Source organism: Lonchura striata, chromosome 25 (assembly GCF_046129695.1).
Source record: "Lonchura striata isolate bLonStr1 chromosome 25, bLonStr1.mat, whole genome shotgun sequence".
In the NCBI taxonomy this organism is placed as follows: domain Eukaryota; kingdom Metazoa; phylum Chordata; class Aves; order Passeriformes; family Estrildidae; genus Lonchura; species Lonchura striata.
In genome coordinates this window covers 8,961,871-8,979,252 of record NC_134627.1, presented here as the reverse complement: position 1 = coordinate 8,979,252, position 17,382 = coordinate 8,961,871, and the positions used below count along the sequence as shown (strand labels likewise).

The window sequence follows — 17,382 nt, the reverse complement described above, 5'->3', positions numbered from 1 at the left end:
TCACTCAACCAATATCTATTTTTTTTACTTCTGAATAATGTCATGCAGCTTTTCAAACCAAAGACTTCAATAGCTTAGATACTTGATTTGCAAATTACCATTCTCCTGAAGAGTGTGACACAAAAAGCTGCTCTGTTGGTAGTGGCTTGTCAATCTGGAATGTTTATCCCTATTCAAGTTCTGCAGGCTGGAGCTCAACTCTTGAAATAATCTCACCTGTAATTCTTGGCACTGTCATGATAACTTAAATGTACTTCTTGCTATTTTTTAATTTGATAATCCATGGTAATGGAAATACAAATAGCTTCAGGAGTCTTAACAGCCCTTTCCCAATGACTGGGAAGGTGTAGGCGGGGATGATGCTGTTCCTTGTCCTGTGCCCTTTCCCTGAGCAATTGCTGCTGCCTGTTCTCTAGACAACACTTGGCAAGAAGGTCTTTGGTCTGACCTGGTGCAGTCAGACCAAAGTTCTGTGTTGTCAGGAAACATCCTGTGAGAAGTACCCCAACTTTTGGCACAGCACGGTCAGACAATCTCTTTCTAGGCCTCTGTTCGTGTCAGTGCCTGCAGGCTGCAGCCATATGTCACATAATGCCATGTAACCTTGCATAACCAGAAAACACTTGGTAATTCTCACCCTGCGCCAGCCAGCAGCCACTGCTGATGTCCTTTTATTAGCTGTTTTTTCCTCTTTTACTCAAAGCAGAAACAAACAGCCTTCACTAAGTGCCACTGTTTCCCCCCCTCTCCTCCAACTTCCTCTGCTGCTCCAAGTTGCCTTGCAGGAGAGCCCTCCATGGGATAAAGCCCACAGCCTGGAGGAGGTTTCTTGGCTGCATGATTGCATCCCACTGAGGGAGCGGGAAGCATGATTTTTCCTGAAATATAGGATGCAGATTTTCTTTTGGTCATGCTCTTCTTTTTCTGGGGATGGAAAGGTGACTTTGGCACAAATAGGTACAGAAAGCAAATGAACTTTACTGCAGTAGCTGGGTCCCTTGTACCAGGAGCCTGTGTCTATGAGCAGCACTCAGATTAATTTTCTTGTGCCTCTTTCTGCGACTCATTTCTTTCCTCAGTCAGTTCACCCCTGTTGCCAGTCTTTTTTTTTGTGATGCCCAGACTTGCAAATCATGCACTTGAGTTGAGCTGCAATTGTTCTAGTTCTCTGACTCCTGTTTTACACCGTAATTGTAGACCTGGCTCTTTTGCTGTCTTTTGGTTTGTGTTTTCTGAATTAATAAAGATTTCAGGCTCTAGAACTGTTGCTCAGCACTTTCTTGGTACTAAGCATAATATTTTTTGAAACTTTGGCCAGAATGCTTGAGCTCCTTCATCTCACTTTATTTTGCTTTATTCTTTTCATTTTACCCAACAGACCAGTTCTTCACCCCATTCTGGACTGCCCAAGCAAGTCAGGATTAAAACTTCCCAGTCTGTAGGGGATGTGAGCACACCCTATCAGCAGCCAGAACCCAGAAGCAGGCATCTATCTGTCAGTGAGTATTTTTGCCACTTCTACATGTTTTTGTTTGTTGAAATGTAGCTTTTGGGCACTGGTGTTTATGGACAGCATTTAGGAGAGCCATGAGAAATGGAAAGGTTATTCTGGGACAAGGCAGTTCATTTTCAAAAGCTCTTAATATGTTTACAGTAGAATGTTTCAAAGTTCCTTGCTAAGTTGTGGAACAGCTGAGGAGCTGCTAAAAGGGATGTCCTAAAGCCAGAGCCATTGTGGTTAGGAATTTGGAAAGCTGATGTGAGTCTATGAAGCTTTTTATTTAGATTGGCAATTTCAGTTCATGTAACCTAGATTTGATTTTTTTTTGTCGGGCTTTGGAATCTGTCCTGTCTCCTGTAATCAGGCATTTTGCTAGGAATTACTATTGCCTATCCAGCTAGTGTCCTACATTCTGAGTTGCCTCAACTTTCACTTCTAGAATTATCAAATGAGTAGAGCACAACACAAAATCAGAGGTACACAAAACATAATTATAAAAATCAGAGTAATATGTACCTTTGTCTCATTTCTTTGGGTTTATATTATCTAAGTGAACTCCTATCTGGGGGAAGTGTTCATGTAAGACTTCTGTAGTTTTTATGACTGTTTTTATGACAGCTATTTTGGGGCTTGTCAGAGCTAATGCCCAAGGACAAGTGATGCAAGTCACACAGAGCAGTACCAGGAGCTGGGAATGCCAGAGTTGTTCTGTTTGCAAGTTCTTCACTGTAGCAAAGGAGTGCTATAGTTTCATTAACTCTGTGAACTTGAGGCAGAATTATTACATGATTTTAGAGCAGTATTTGCAGTGCAAAGTATCAAATAATAAATCAGGTTAAAGCATAACAGTCTCCATACTGGGGGGTCCAAACCAGAGTTGGAACCACACTGTTCTGAGCAGAGGTGACTGGGAGATGAGCTCAGAAGGAAGGCCTTGTGAACTAGAGCAGTAGCTCTCAGCGTGGGACTTGTCTAACAAACCTGCTTGTATCCTGTGGAGAGTTTGCTGATCCCCTTCTGTGCAATTTGCTTTTATGAAGCAGCAAACAAACAAGTACTGAAAGTTTGTGAAGTACGTGACTGAAACGGGGACAAAAAGACTTTTACTGTCCTTCCTAGTTTGAAGTTAATATGCATAAAAAGAGCAACATTCCTTGGTCCTGAGAAGTGGTATCCATGCATGTCTGAACACCAAATTTCTTCTGTAACAGACAAACTGAATGCCAAAATTACTTAATATATCTATATCTATATCCATATTCTTCTTTACTGACATTCTGAGGTGTCCAGATAATGGTGCCAAAGCCAACAGACTGTGGCAAGTGTCTGTCATGGCTAAACAGTACAGTGACAAGGGGCCCCTTCTGTATCCCAGTTACACACTTTCCTCTTGTCCCAGCTTATGAATGCTTTCTGAATAGCTTGTCATTCATTAGTCAAGAACCTTTGGGTTTATTTTCTGACCGTGCCAGAGTACCAGACCATTACATTATGAAGAGGTCCAGAAGAGTTCCAGTTGTGTCAGAGGTCTGCTGGTAATTTGGCAATAGCTCGGTCTTGCACCAATTTCTTCTTCCTTCTCTTTTCCTGTCTTTGGTTTGGAGGAGTAGTGTGCCCTGTTTGCTGGTGTTTCAGGCACAGAGGCTCTCCAACTTGTATCGTGTCACGCAATTACAGTCCCAAGCAGTGTTCAGCTAAAGCTTTTTGCAAGCAGGAGAGGGACCTGTGTGGTTCCTGAGCTCCAAACAGCCCGAGCCTGTTGTCACCACTTTGGAGCTTTGGAAGTAAAGATAACTTCTATTTAAAAGAAAAAAAAGAAAAAAGTTACTAAGCATTCTGGCAGGGCTTGTGTTTTTTCCACTCACTTCCTTTGATACACATGGATTTAGTGCCGACTTCCTTTTCCTGCCCAGGGATGGGGCCTTTCCACAAGAGCAGCTGGGCCGGTGCCAGCAGGCCCTGGGCTCCTCTGGCCATGGCATCTGTCGGAAGGAGTGAAAGTGCTCCCGGGGCTGGGGCAGCCCCACCCCTCCAAAGGGGTTATCCCACCCCTCCAAAGGGCTCCAAAGGGCTCCTGAGCCCTGGGAGCTGCTTGGGACATCATGTGGTAGCTCTGAGCAATGGACTGTGGACCTGGCAATCTTGGCTTTGTGATCTTGTAGGTCTTCTCTAACCTTAATGATCCTGTGATTTTATGAATCCCTTTTTTGTTCGTGTAGTTCACCCCCCTTGCACTCTAAGCTATGCCAGCATTGTTCCTTTTCCTTCTGCAGCCCCCTGAAAGGTGTTTGCTCTGCTTTTCAGTCCACTTCGCCCAGCTCCTTGCCTTCGCTCTTTATTACGACTTCTATAGAAAATATTTTCCTTGGGAGAATATTTGCTGATCTTTACCCATCTTTCCTAGCACCTGAGTACACACAGTTAATTAAAGACAGTGTTGTGAGGAGCACAGCTTGAGAGCTGATCTCCACCTGCTGCCTCTGGCTTCATGTGTGACCTTGAGCAGATTGGCCTAGACCACAGCAGTTCTTGGAGCTCACAGTGGGAATTGGTGGCAGCTGCAGGTGGATAGGTCACAGCAAAAAGGGAGTTTTTTCCTTCCTTTGTCTAAAGTTTCATCTTCTTTGAAATCTGCAAGGAAAAAATAAACCCTAAAAGTGAAGTTTCTCTCAGTAGGTAGCACAAGAGAAACTCTTTAGGTAGTGCCACTAACAGATGATTAAACTGGAATTATGCTCACAAGGTTGAGCAGGAGAGGTTAGAAATAGGAGCTGCTTTGTCAGGAGCTTCAGCAGTAATCACGTAGCATCTCAGACATGAGTACGGTGCAGTAAGGTCGGGCAGCGTGGTGTTCCTGGTTCCAGGTCTGTCAGGTTCACCCTGGGCTGCTGTGGGGGTGCAGGTTTGCTGTGGAGGCGCTGGGGCTGGCTGCTCAGCAGCGTGGCCAGCAGCAGCGTGGTGCTGTCCCTTGCAGGCTCCCAGAGCACGGGCCGGAGCTCGCCCCCGCCCGGCTACGTGCCCGAGCGGCAGCAGCGCATCGCCCGCCAGGGCTCCTACACCAGCATCCACAGCGAGGGCGAGTTCATCCCCGAGACCAGCGAGCAGTGCGTGAGTACGGCTCGGCAGCAGCCTGCAACACCTGCCGAGGGCTTCTGCTGCCATCTGGGCCCTCTTTTCCTTTCCCAAATACTCACTGCCTGTGGTTGCATCAACAGCTTTAAGTGGTGAGGCAGACGTTGTCCAGAAATTGTGGCTGCCCCATCCCTGGAAGTGTCCAAGGGCAACCTTAGAGCAACCCGATCTAGTGGAAGGTGTCCCTGCCCATGGCAGGAAGTGAAATTGGATGACCCTTAAGTCCTTTCCAACCCAAACCATTCTAGGTTTCTAAAAGTGCTGCTTTGTGCATTTAAACGGCCTCAAACTGTAGCTGTGTAAGTTCAAAGCCTTTGTTGGGCTGCCAGAAACAGTTCCCAGTTCTGGGCATTGCCCCTCCACCTCTGACTGAGCAGTTTCGGAGCTGTCACACATGTGACAAGGTTTCCTATTACCAAGTTTGTGTGGCGCTCTTGCTTTTGAAACTCTGCTGTCCATTCAGAAAAGTGGGAAGTGAGGCCAAAGGGCGACTTGCAGGTGGATGCAGCAGCACCAGCAGAGACTGCTCCTGGAGCCAGCTGGGATCAAAATGCAGCACAAGGCTGCGAAAGTTTGCATTTTTCATAGCAGACTCCTTCAACAACTAAAGCAGTGTCTCAGATTTTATATGAACCTAATTTCTGTGGGAGATAAAGGAAAATTATAGACTCCCTTCTTTAGCTGGACATCCTGCAGGCAAGCAGTTGTGGGCTCTGCTCCTCTGTCACAGCCTCTCCTGGGCCCTGGACTGTACTCATGTTGCTGTGTGGTTTCTTCTGTGTTGCAGATGCTGGACCCTCTAAGCAGTGCTGAAAACTCAGTGTCAGGAAGCTGCCAGTCCTTGGACAGGTGAGCAGCCAGGTACAAGTGTACAAACTGGTGAGAATGTGCGTGCTCAGATGGAAATGCCAGTTGTACTTACATAAAATCCTGTTTTCTATCTCATACATTTTCTTGGAGGGAAACAACTTACTGTATTTTTTAAAGAGCATTAACTATGTCTTAAGGCTGTGTTATTTTCTGGCACAACCACAGACCAGCAAACTGGTGCTTCAGTAGCTTTATGTTATAAATACAAAGTTCTGAAGCGAGCAGCCTGTGTGGAGCCACCCCTCTGAGAACATCTGGCTGCAGGGTATTTAAATCTCTTTTAGACAAGGCTCTACTTGTTCATTTAAAAAATAAAACAACAAAAAAAGTACCCCAAACAACAGCAAAACTTACTTTCGCCTTCTTTCTCTATTAGTCCTTCTTTTCGGAAGTCACGGATGTCAAGGGCACAAAGCTTTCCTGACAATAGACAGGAGTTCTCAGGTATGTCTTTGGTACAAAGGTTATTTGATCCAGACATTTTCTGCTCTTGGCTGGCCGCCCTCCCTGCTTGCTGGGGTTGTATAAATAGAAGAAGTAGGGACACGATGATGGGAAAGCTATGAAGTTATTTATTGCCTCTTCCTAAAAACCTGCTGTTACAGGAAAATTCTGTCATTAGAAGTTCAGTTTTTTGAAGGAGCCTCACTTTTGTCTTTGCTTCTCCTGCCAGACCGTGAGAATCAGATCTATGACAAAGCGGGCAAGGGTGGGACCTACCCTCGGCGCTACAACGTCTCCATGCAGCACAAGGACTACAACGACGGTGAGTTGGGCTCCGACCTCCCATGCCAGGCTGGGGAAAAAAGGTGATGCAATGGCAGCCTCTGCTTGAGTGAAACTCCTGTTTGGAGAGCCTGGAAGTGCCCTGGTCCTTGCAATTAGTGCTGAGGTTGATACTGCTGTCCATGATGCTACATTTTCATGGAAACCAACGGTTGTTGTTTGTAATTCTTTGTTTACTTTGTAATTCTTATTTGCTCTGTCCTTTCTGGTGTTACCCAGGCTGAGTAGGGGATTGTGGATGTAGTTGTTAGACGTGGCCCTATATAAGTACTTTCCTACCATAGAGAGTCATTGTACTTTGCTAATTTGCATTGCAGACTTGCTTCTGGATCTTTTAAATATAGCAGGGAGTTAAAGAATTACATCTCTGCTCAACCAGATGGCTTTATGCAAAATAATCTCTCAGAATTTCGTGAGGTGCAAGTTGGCATAATCTTTATTTATGGTTTTTATTTGCAAGTCCAGGCACACTATCTAGAAAGTAATTTTATATGTAATTGTTAACAAAACTCTGAGCTTGTGCTCAAAGCCTGTAAGCCAGATTTTTCCTTTGGAAGGTAAGTTTAGATCTTACAGCACTGAGGGCATTACAAAGTGTTCTCTGCCTTCTGCTTTGGGAATGATCCAAAGCTGTACTGAGCTCAGACAGCACCAGCCCTGAGCTGTTATATTCTTGCATCTCTTCTGTGTGGCAGCAGATTCTGCTCCTTGGGAACAGAGCAGAACATGGGATTTCTCTCTCTTCTCCCTGCTGCTCAGCCCCCAGCCATTACCTTCCCCTTGCAAGCATTTATCTAAAAGCGTTCCTTTTCCCCAGGCCGGAGGACGTTTCCCCGGATACGACGTCACCAAGGGAATCTGTTCACCTTGGTGCCTTCCAGCCGTTCCTTGAGCACCAACGGGGAGAACCTGGGCCTGGCGCTGCAGTACCTGGACCCCCGGGGCCGCCTGCGGAGCGCCGACAGCGAGAACGCGCTGGGCGTGCAGGAGAGGAACATTGCCACCAAGTGTAGGCTGCTGGGGCTGCTGGGGCTGCTGGGCATGCCACCAGGTGTAGGCTGCTGGGCCATGCCACCTGGGCTCGGGGCAGGGAGGGCTGCAAGGGCGAGCTCCAGACCCAGCACATTGCCAGAGCCTGGCTTTAACAAGCCACTACAGCCACATTGTTCCCTGGCTGGGCTTTGAGACTTGTTTGTCACACCCACAGGACAAGTGTTGTTCTCAGATTTCTTCTGGGAGCTGGCCTTTCCTTTAAAAGCACTTCAAATTCAGCTAAGAAGTAAAAATTTCCTTGATCTAGATGATATACAGGGTTCTTAAAACAGGCAGACAAGCTTGTTTATTTTCTTGCTATATTAACATTTTCAGTCAGGCTTTTGGGTTACAGTTATTCTATTAGTTGAGAGCTGTATGTATTTCACTTGCTCCTTTAGTAGAAGGATTTTCTTCTGTATTAATGGCATCCTTGAGTTGTGTTGTTGGACAGCTTTCTATTATAAAAAATAAGTGGAACATAAGTCATTATTGATGAACTGTAGATATCCCATACAGTAATTTAAGGATCAAATGAAGAGTAATCTTGTAGCAGAGTAAGGAACACACTAAAATACTGACTGGCAGTAAATCTGATTAAATTAGACATGTCAAAGCAAATCTCTCAGCTCTTCTGTATTTTCACACTGTTCAGATGGCTGGTTCTTGTCTTTGTTTTTAGAGTTTCTTGTTATATCCAACATAATTGGATGTACTGAACTGCAGGAGTCTGGTAGTGTTGCTTTCAAAGTTTGAGTTAAAGCACTGATCTCTGAGTAATATGCTTTGGGATTAAGCTCAGTCTGAAAAACTGGGCTCAGGTATTAATCTCTGGGTCAGGAGACTGCTGCTTATGAATGTGAGGGTTCCCAATGCCCTGAGGATGGAACCTCCTGCTGGGCTGTTGGAGATGCTGCTTCACCTGGGTCTCATGGGTATTTTTATTAAGTCTAACTGTTCAGCAGGTGAAGAAGATAGCCACACTGTGCTAACACAGTCCCTACTTTATCAATGTCTAGCAGGTAATTACGACTTCCAATCTTTATGGTTAGAGAGAGCTTTGCAGTAAAATCCTTCCCACAGATGTTAACCCCAGACTAGCTAGGCAGAGAAACTCAGAATAATGTCCTTCAAGTTGTCCCAGAAGTTTAAGTCATTCCCAGCTGGCTGGGATTGATTTAGCAGGGCTAATCCAGCTCTTCTTCATCTGAGGCATGTGATAACTACAGATCAAGGGTTGGAAGCTGCTCTAGTTGCTGCATCATCTCTTAAGGTAATGATTTTGTAGAATCCACCTGCTGATGGAATGAAATTTCACCAACCCCATTGAATAACTGGTTTGTAAAATACATTTGCAGAACGTTTTGTGGTGTAATTTTAATGGGACCTCAGCCAGCAGATCCTTGAGAGTCTGGATGGTTGGATTCTGTTCAGGGCTCTGCCACTAGCTCCTTACTCTGGGAGAGCACCTCATGTTTATTCAACTGCAGAATACCTGGTTCAGTCCCAGTATGATGGAGATTGGTCCTTGAAAAGCCCACCTTTGCTTTTAAACAGTGGAATGAAAAGAGAAGTGATTGCTGTTCTCTTTTAGCTCCGAGCGCCCCGATAAACTGGCGCCGAGGAAAGCTGCTGGGCCAGGGCGCCTTCGGCCGCGTGTATTTGTGCTACGACGTGGACACGGGCAGGGAGCTCGCAGCTAAGCAGGTCCAGTTCGATCCAGAGAGCCCTGAAACAAGCAAGGTAATTCTCACCTCAGCGTCTGAAGCCCTCTGAGGTCCTGTACAATGTCTCTCTCTGTCTGTCCTTGAAAGCTGGCATCTGATTTAGTTCGTACTAAGGTTTCAAGTCATGTGGAGAAGAATAGGAGTCATTTAAAAATTACTTTTCTGTGTTACTAACTTCAGCTTGAAACTAAAATCCATTTTCTGGCTTCATTCTTGGCTCTCCTTTCGCAGCTTTTTGGGTTTTTGCCAGGTTACTTGAGGAATACTAGACTGCCCTGTGTTCCTGGTTAGACATGGATGTGAATGAAACTAAATCCAGCAAGAGTAGTTTTTTTTTTTTTCTTTTTTGAACAAAAAAAGCTGCTTGCACAAGCAAAACCCACTTCTGGGTTTATATGGTACACCCTGTATCGAGTGCATTAATTACCAATTTTCACTTCTGAATTATCTGTGTCCTTAAAAACAATTGGAGCTGTGGGGTGTAAATTAATCAAGAGCTGTGATGTGACAACACTGGGGACAGTGGAGATGGGACTGGCATCTTGAAATTAGGGGACAGCACTCAACTTCCTGCACAGGGGATGCAGCTGGAATGGGTTTTTTGCCAGTGTTTTAACAGTGTACCAGTTTCCCAATATTGAACAAAATCACTTTGAGCTAGAATAACTGATCCATGAAGATTTAATTATTCTGATTTTATATGTGCCAAGATATGTCATAAATTGGGAAGTTCTGCTATGTCTGTGTTGTAAATCAGACAGCAACTCTGAGCCAAGGATGAACAGGCTGAAATATATTTTAAAGGCACTGAAACTCCAAACCTTATACTATTATTTGGTCTGATTAAGCTGCCTCCTCTGTTCCATGTGTGCCTACAACATCCAGGTTCTTGCCCTAAGGTTCTGCATCCTCTCCCGGAGTGAGAGAGCTGAACCTGATACCTTCTTCTGGCAGGGCTGGAAAGGTAAAACTGGGACTAATTTGGGGAGAAAACTTTATTGCTTTTTCTGTAAATCCTCATGCTTCAGTACCTTTGATGTTCCTCCTGTTCAATCCCTGGATTCAGCAAGAACCTAATACTTTTTCTGAGCAGCAAACATTTGTGGTTCCATCTGAAGTTGTTGGGTGACATCTTTGCCTTTGCACTGTGATGCCCTGTTGTCTGTGGCAAGAGCAAAGCAAAGGACCAGTTTCATGTGCAGAGCTGCAGATTCTTTGAAGTAAATCGGAGAGGAAGCTGTTTGTAGGGGTTGATTCCAGTAAATCATCAGTGTGACCAGAACAGGACAGAAGCTCAGCAACTCTCAGCACCTGTTGTTTTGTTCTTCAGTGGGTTGAAGTTCCAGTTCTGTAACGTATTCAGAGCTGCTTCATAATTGCACTCCCTGCCCACAGCTCAGTGAGAGAAGTGAGGTTATACCTCTGCTGTGGGTGGAGAATCTTTTCAGCCACCCAGGATAAAGCCATGTAGATGACATAATCAAGACAAGAAACTAAGTTTTTCTGGTACTAAATCCACACTAACAGTTACCTGCAGATAATGCAGTTAGAATGAACGGGAAGCCCTGGTAATGTTTGCCTTTTCCAAGAAGCAGATAAAGCGATGTCATGGATTACATTTCTCAGTGTAGTGGTGGTCTTATCCTGCCAGTGACATGACAAATTTATTATTTTATTTGTTATATTTATGATATATTTCCTGAGGTTGCAATCTTATTTTCTCCTTCAACATCCATAGGAGGTGAGTGCGCTGGAGTGTGAAATTCAGCTGCTGAAGAACCTCCAGCACGACCGTATTGTGCAGTATTATGGCTGCTTAAGGGATCGAGCAGAGAAGACCTTGACCATCTTCATGGAGTACATGCCAGGGGTAAGAGCAGCAGAGTCAGGGATCAGAAAGGGGGGTGGCTGGGTCTGTTAGCTGGTTTATTGGTTGCTGTGATTCCCCTAACTATGTCATCTGCTGCAGACCCTAGGGCTGTGCCTTCTCACACTCATAATGCCACCACTTTCATTTTATTTATGCCCAAATAACCTCTCTGGTTTTTTCCTTAAGTGTCTTCTGCTTGAAATATATTCTATGTAACAGTCACTAAAGCCAGTTATTTTCTTCATTCTGAATTTGTTCTACCAAAGTTCCTCAAAGGACTTGGGCCAGCATGTAAATCCTGGTAACTGAATTACCAGAATCATGGTACAGCGAGGCTAAAACTGGCTCTCCAAAAAGCAAGGCTTTTGACTCAGATAAGTCTGCTGAACTATTTTATTGCTTGTCTTCACAGCAAGTTGTACCAGCAGACAAAACCTCCTTAAGCTGTTTTTTGCCATGAAGCCTGTCCTTGCTGTTCCTAAAAAGGGCTTCTTAGGGCAAGATGCTCACAGAGCCTCCCAGAAGGGCTTTAGCAGAGGCCAGAGTTCATTGCGGGGCCTGCTGGGTGTGTTAACACCCAGGGCTTTTGGGAGCTGAATGGACAGTGCAAGGTTTGTGCTTTGGCACCTCTTTGCCAGTTTTTTGTGTTTGCTTTTTGGCAGGGGTCAGTGAAAGACCAGCTGAAGGCTTACGGGGCCCTGACGGAAAACGTCACCCGGAAATACACGCGGCAGATCCTCGAGGGCGTCTCGTACCTCCACAGCAACATGATCGTGCACAGGGACATCAAGGGTGAGAGCAGGGCGAGGAGGGAGCTCTCGCAGCACAGGTGCTCTCAGTTTGAGAGCAGAAGGGTTCCATGTGGGTACCTACCAGATAATGGCAACAACGGGCTTCTTGATCTCATTGCAGTTTTGGAGGAAGAATTGGTTTTGGTGTCTAAACCTCAGTTTGTGTTCACATAAAAGCTAAGCTCTAAAGTTTGCTTTTTCTCTGGTGCTTTGTGTTCAAGACCAAGTGGAGATTGACTTGTTTATTATAGGAGTTCAAAGTGTTTTAATTAGCTACATCTGTTACCCAGCTGACCAGAAAGCAATGCTTGAACTCACCAAAGCAGCATCCCAATAAAACCCTTCTCTACACAGCTCTGTTCTCTCCCAGCCCTTGGCCTGGGGGCCCTGCTAGGTTGGTTGAGCTGTTTACAGGCACTGTAACAATGCTGATGCTGACTCAGCTCTCATTTCCCTCCTCCCTTAACTTCCTTGTGTTTTTCCCTGAAGTTTTTCCCATTTACAGCCATTAGCAATTGGCTTGTCTACAAGCTGAATTAAAGAAATTATGTTTAGCAGGTCACCTGAGGCTTAATGGGGAAAGAATCATACCATGAGCACAGGTATTTGGGCTTGGATGTCATTCTGCAGGCTGCAGATCCAACAGCTGGATCACATGAAAACAGCTGTCTTCGTTCTTTGCTTCTGTCCAGGTGCCAATATTCTCCGTGACTCTGCTGGGAATGTGAAGCTTGGGGACTTTGGGGCCAGCAAACGTCTGCAGACAATCTGCATGTCGGGGACAGGCATCCGCTCTGTCACGGGCACCCCGTACTGGATGAGCCCGGAGGTGATCAGCGGGGAAGGCTACGGCAGGAAGGCGGACGTGTGGTGAGCCTTGCCCTCGTGCCATAGATCGCTGCACTGCTCCCTGCAGCCAGATAGCACCTTCTGCCATCCAACAGCCAAATTCACACCTTGTCTGGATGAAAAGTTTGGAGAAAATCGAAGTCGCTGGTTTGAATTCAAGGCACAATCTTCTACAGGCTGTGCTTTGCAGTGTTAACACCCAACAACTCTTTCAGTTTTTCGGAACCAGTTTTAGTTTTTCAGGAACAGTTTCCACTCATTCCTCGCTCAAACTGATAGCTGTTTTTTTGGTTTTCTGGCTGGTGCAATGTTTTCACCCTTCTCGTGCTCTCAGGCACTTTGGTGGAATTCTTGGTCTGTACTATGCAGGGCCAGGATTTGGGATGATGATCCTTGTGGGTCCCTTCCAACACAGGAGGCTCTGTGATTCTATGATACCCCTTAGAAGAGCAACTGAAGGTTGTCTAGGGAAAGCCCATTCATTTAGATATAAAATGAGAGTTATGCTTAAAATGTACTGGAAATTAATAGAATTTTAGCTGTAAAGGAGAGATGCCCAAGCCTGGAATAACAGAAAAGATCCAGGTCATATCAGAAGTGATCTGCATGAATGTTAACTGTAGCTGTGCTATTTTTGGCATAGCCAAGGAGCAGCCTCTATCAAAAGAGCAAAATGGTCCTGTGCCAAAATGCTAATTTTGGGGGCCTTAAAAAGGTGAGATTATAAAACTTAAGTAAACGAAAGGACGAAAGGTCTGGTTGTGCCTCCACAGTAAGGCAGGACCCGTTTCCTGTACAAGCAGCGAGTGGAAACAGAGCTGAAACGTGTCTTGTCTGCAAGGAGTTAAGTCCTGCAGAGTCTCCCAGTTGGGATGCTTGGGGAGAGAGTGAAGCACGTGCCCTTCCCCCTGGGTTGGTGCAGTTGTGGATTTTCTCTTGGTGCTGACATTGGTCCATTCCCATCAAAGCGTCGCTGCCGTTGGCCAGGCTCCAGTTCCTACAATCCCAGTCATTATTTTGGGGGTCAGAATTTTCCAGTGCAACGCTGGTCCCAGGGTTGATGTGTATGGCCCAGAGGCTCAGAAACGTAACAAATCCATCCACCTGGCTCTGTGCCACTGCTGCAGGCCCCTCTCCAGTTTTCTTTTTCCTAAATAGCAGAATATGTGAGCTATTTGTTATTGCTGGAGTGACTTGACATGAAAAACATTCCTGCTGTTTGCTGAATATCTTAAAGAAACCGGATCTGCTTAAACGGTATAAATCAGTCTAAACAATAATATATCCCTGCTTGCTTTTGAGCAAGCCCCCAGCACTTCAGCACACATGGTTTGCATTTTCTGTACTCTCTTCTAGTAAGCCTGAAATGGCTGGAAAACTGTAAAATTTTCACGTTGGATTTTAAACCTTGTAGAGAAATCAGTTCTTGCATATTCACTGCATTTAATTCCTTTCCTCCTTGTCTTGGCAGTTGATGCAAGTCTGTCTCTCAACATGTCTTTTCCTTGCATTTCACCTCAAAAGAATGTTTAGTTTTAAGGTAGAGGAGGCAGTTTTGCCTTTTTAATGTAAAGATGCGATAAAACCACAGGATTGGATATTAAAAACTCACAAATGGCTTTTACTTAATCTGTGGGCTGGAGGAAACAATTAATCCTTTTTGAATAAACCCCAATCAGTGCAGTGCTACAGCAGCCATCTTCCCTGGGAAGGTGTTGGAGTCACGTCCCCTCAGAAAGGTGGCTCAGCCATGTCCCCAGAATCACGTCCTTGCCCTGAAGTAGCCTGCAGAGCCCCATTAACTTTACAAGGAATTTTTCCTTAAGGTAATGATGCATCTGTCCCACAGGAATTTAACTTACTGCCTTCCCAGTTTGGAACTGTTACGACTTCAATTATTTTTTGACTGATGCTTGGTTTCTTGTGAAGTGGAGGTATTATTAGGTTATTTTTTTCCCAACGTGGGCATTTTGAGGCTGTGACTGAAAAGGGATTTTGCTGAAACGGCTTTGTGGGGTCAACAAGCTCTGAATCACTGAACCTTGAGTGTTAAAAAGTCTGTTTTCTACCTTGCAACTCAGCAAGTTGAGCCTCTGAGCAGCCTGGTCTAGTGGAAGGTGTCCCTGCCCACAGCAGGAGGTTGGAGCAGGATGGTCCTGAATGTCCCTTCCAGCCCAGCCCAGCTGTGACCCTGTGAGTGCCTTTGAAGCAGCAGAAGCAGCAGCACCTGGAGTACCAGCGAGGTCAAGCAGTGCCTTCAGGGACATCCCACTGGCACCTCTTGTCCCATGATAACACAAATGTTTCACGAGAGGAGAATTTGAGCAAAGGGGAGCAGGACTTAGGGCCCTTTCCTGGCAGCAGGAGAAGCAGCTGTTGGCAGCTCTGGCTCTGAGTGGGGGCTCAGAGCTGGACCTCGCTCTTGGCTGCTGGGGAGTTCTCCCTGAGCACTGGGCATTATTGAGTGAATTCTCACTTGGTTGTTTCCTGTCTGCTTTGCAGGAGCCTCGGCTGCACCGTAGTGGAAATGCTGACAGAGAAGCCCCCCTGGGCAGAGTACGAAGCCATGGCAGCGATCTTCAAAATCGCCACCCAGCCCACCAACCCCCAGCTCCCCTCCCACATATCAGAACATTGCCGGGACTTCCTAAAGCAGATCTTTGTGGAAGCCAGGCACAGACCCTCTGCTGAAGAGCTGCTCAGACACCAGTTTGCACAGCTCCAGTACTGAATTACCTCCCTTGCTCGCAGCTCCTGCTGGGCTTTCCGTGCCCTGTCTTGTCTAGTTGCAACTGCCCGTTGTGGTGCTGCATCTTCAAAATGCCAACTCAGCCAGGCCTAGTCCTTTGGGAAGTTCTGCCAAGGAACTTGGGGTCTGCTCTCGTGCCTGATTCCTTCGTTTGCTGGACTAACGTTTGTCCTGCCAACAGCTGTCCAAGCAGAGCTGCATTTTTGCCCTGGGTTGCCTGGATGTGACGTTGCAGCTGGCTGTGTGTTTTCTGCAGGCGCAGGAAGGGGAGTCTGACAAGTGTCATCACTGATTGAACACGGGAGAAATCTGATCCCAGGTGGGAGCTGGAAGAGCTCCACTCTTCAGCAAAACAGAAACATGCAGCAGCCTCCAGACCAGCTCTGCCTGTGGTGGTCCCTGCTTTTCCTCTCCTGAGGCTCCAGAGGCGTCTCCAGCGCCTGAATCCAGCCGAAAGCCATGTGTCACGGAGCATGCACTCGCTATAGCATGGTATCTTTTTCTTCTTGAGTATTCAGCATCTGAAGGTGTTCAGAAGATACTGATTCAAAAGTATGTGAATAGTGTTATTTTATAATGAACCCGTGGATTTGGGGCTGGGGGTGAGGGGGGTCTTTCCAGCTAAATGTCAGGATAATCAGAGAATTTCAGCAGAATACAATCACTCCAGGGCCTGAGGGAAGAGCTCTCCCATTAATGTTGGAAAATCTGGAGCTAGGTTTGATCTGTCCCAGCATTAGGACAGTGCCAGTTAGTTGGTGTCATACCAAACAAATCTGTGCTTCTGCTTCCTCTCTCTGGGGCTGCTGGGTCCAAACAAAACCCCTCTGGAAGGGAATTCAGTGGAATTCAGTTTCCTCCTGCATCTGTCTCTTTGGCTGGTAACTTTTTACCATCCTTTTAACCAAAGATAGTCCATCTGGTGCCCAGGAAATTACTTGAGAGTTTCTTTGAGCACATGGCCTAATGAGGGTTTCTTGGGGAGGATTACCTGGACACTTGTGCTGAGCACAGGAAGCTGGAATCAAGCTCAACCCTTTGCTGTGCGTAGTTTGAATTACAGGTGTGCAAGTGATCATTTAAGAGTTCCATAAAAATGTTATGGCCTAACTTAAATAAGCTTTTGTAGGAGTCAGGTCAAACAGAGAACCTCAGACAACATTTATAATGATAGCAAATATCTAAAATTACCCGGAGATCCTCATGCAGATACCAGCAAAACATATCCAAGTGATTGTGCACTTGGAAGATAGCCCAAGTCAGAGGACTGAGCTATCTCTGTGCTGATTTGGGCACTAATAATCTTTATTTCACTAGTGAAAGACCAGCAGTTTTTAAGTGCTGGGGATTCATGGAGTTATCTCTGAGAAATTAAACTAAGAAAAGCAAATATTAACTAAAATATTGCTTTATAGGGCAACACTGAAGGTGTTCTACTCTTGTATTGGAAACCATATTAAGGTTCCACACACCTTCACTCTTCTCCCCCATAAAAAATTGAAAATTGCTTCATAATGCAGTAAAATTAAGTTTTTAAGTGAATACTAATAGCAGGATAAGGCATGTTTTAATGAAACCAAGTTCCTTCAACACATGAAAAATACTGTGTTGAATTAAAAGAGAAAAAAAAGAACCCTAAAAGCCCCAACCAACCAAAAGGCCTGAAAAGCCTTAATGATATGAAATGTTTTTTCTGTGCCAAACCCAGAGCAAAGTGTAGCCAATAAAAACTGGTGTTGGTTTCCTTTCCAGGCTCCCTGCACTACTCCAAGGATGCACTGTCCCACTTGTGGGCACTTAGGGGATCCCTTTTATGAAAGCCCTTGTTCCATAATTTATTTAATTATAGTGAGAGCACTTCAGCTGATCTTTTCCCAGCCAGGAACTTGACTCCAGATTGTCCAGACCCTTGGCCTGACTTTGGCCTGCACTTTGCTGTTGTCATGTGGGGAGGAGAGGCTATGATGTTTCTGCTGGGATTAGGACCCATCCCTGCTTTTCACAGCTCTGCTGGGACTGGGGACCCATCCCTGCAGTCTGCATGACAAATTAGGGGGGTCAGCACTGCTGGAGAA

The 17,382-nt window shown here is 45.6% G+C and overlaps 1 protein-coding gene across 1 annotated transcript in view; it reads left to right on the top strand.

The window, feature by feature from the left end:
- Window positions 1-15,860, top strand: part of MAP3K3 (mitogen-activated protein kinase kinase kinase 3) — a 30,106-nt gene extending 14,246 nt beyond the window's left edge. Inside the window, exons 7-17 of the mRNA XM_021538555.3 lie at window positions 1,379-1,499; window positions 4,476-4,609; window positions 5,421-5,482; window positions 5,880-5,947; window positions 6,177-6,269; window positions 7,107-7,298; window positions 8,916-9,064; window positions 10,787-10,918; window positions 11,581-11,710; window positions 12,402-12,579; window positions 15,061-15,860. Of these exons, the coding sequence (XP_021394230.1) occupies window positions 1,379-1,499; window positions 4,476-4,609; window positions 5,421-5,482; window positions 5,880-5,947; window positions 6,177-6,269; window positions 7,107-7,298; window positions 8,916-9,064; window positions 10,787-10,918; window positions 11,581-11,710; window positions 12,402-12,579; window positions 15,061-15,289 (1,488 nt within the window). The 3' untranslated portion in view covers window positions 15,290-15,860. The remainder of the gene's footprint in view (window positions 1-1,378; window positions 1,500-4,475; window positions 4,610-5,420; window positions 5,483-5,879; window positions 5,948-6,176; window positions 6,270-7,106; window positions 7,299-8,915; window positions 9,065-10,786; window positions 10,919-11,580; window positions 11,711-12,401; window positions 12,580-15,060) is intronic.
- The last annotated feature ends 1,522 nt before the right edge of the window (window positions 15,861-17,382 follow it).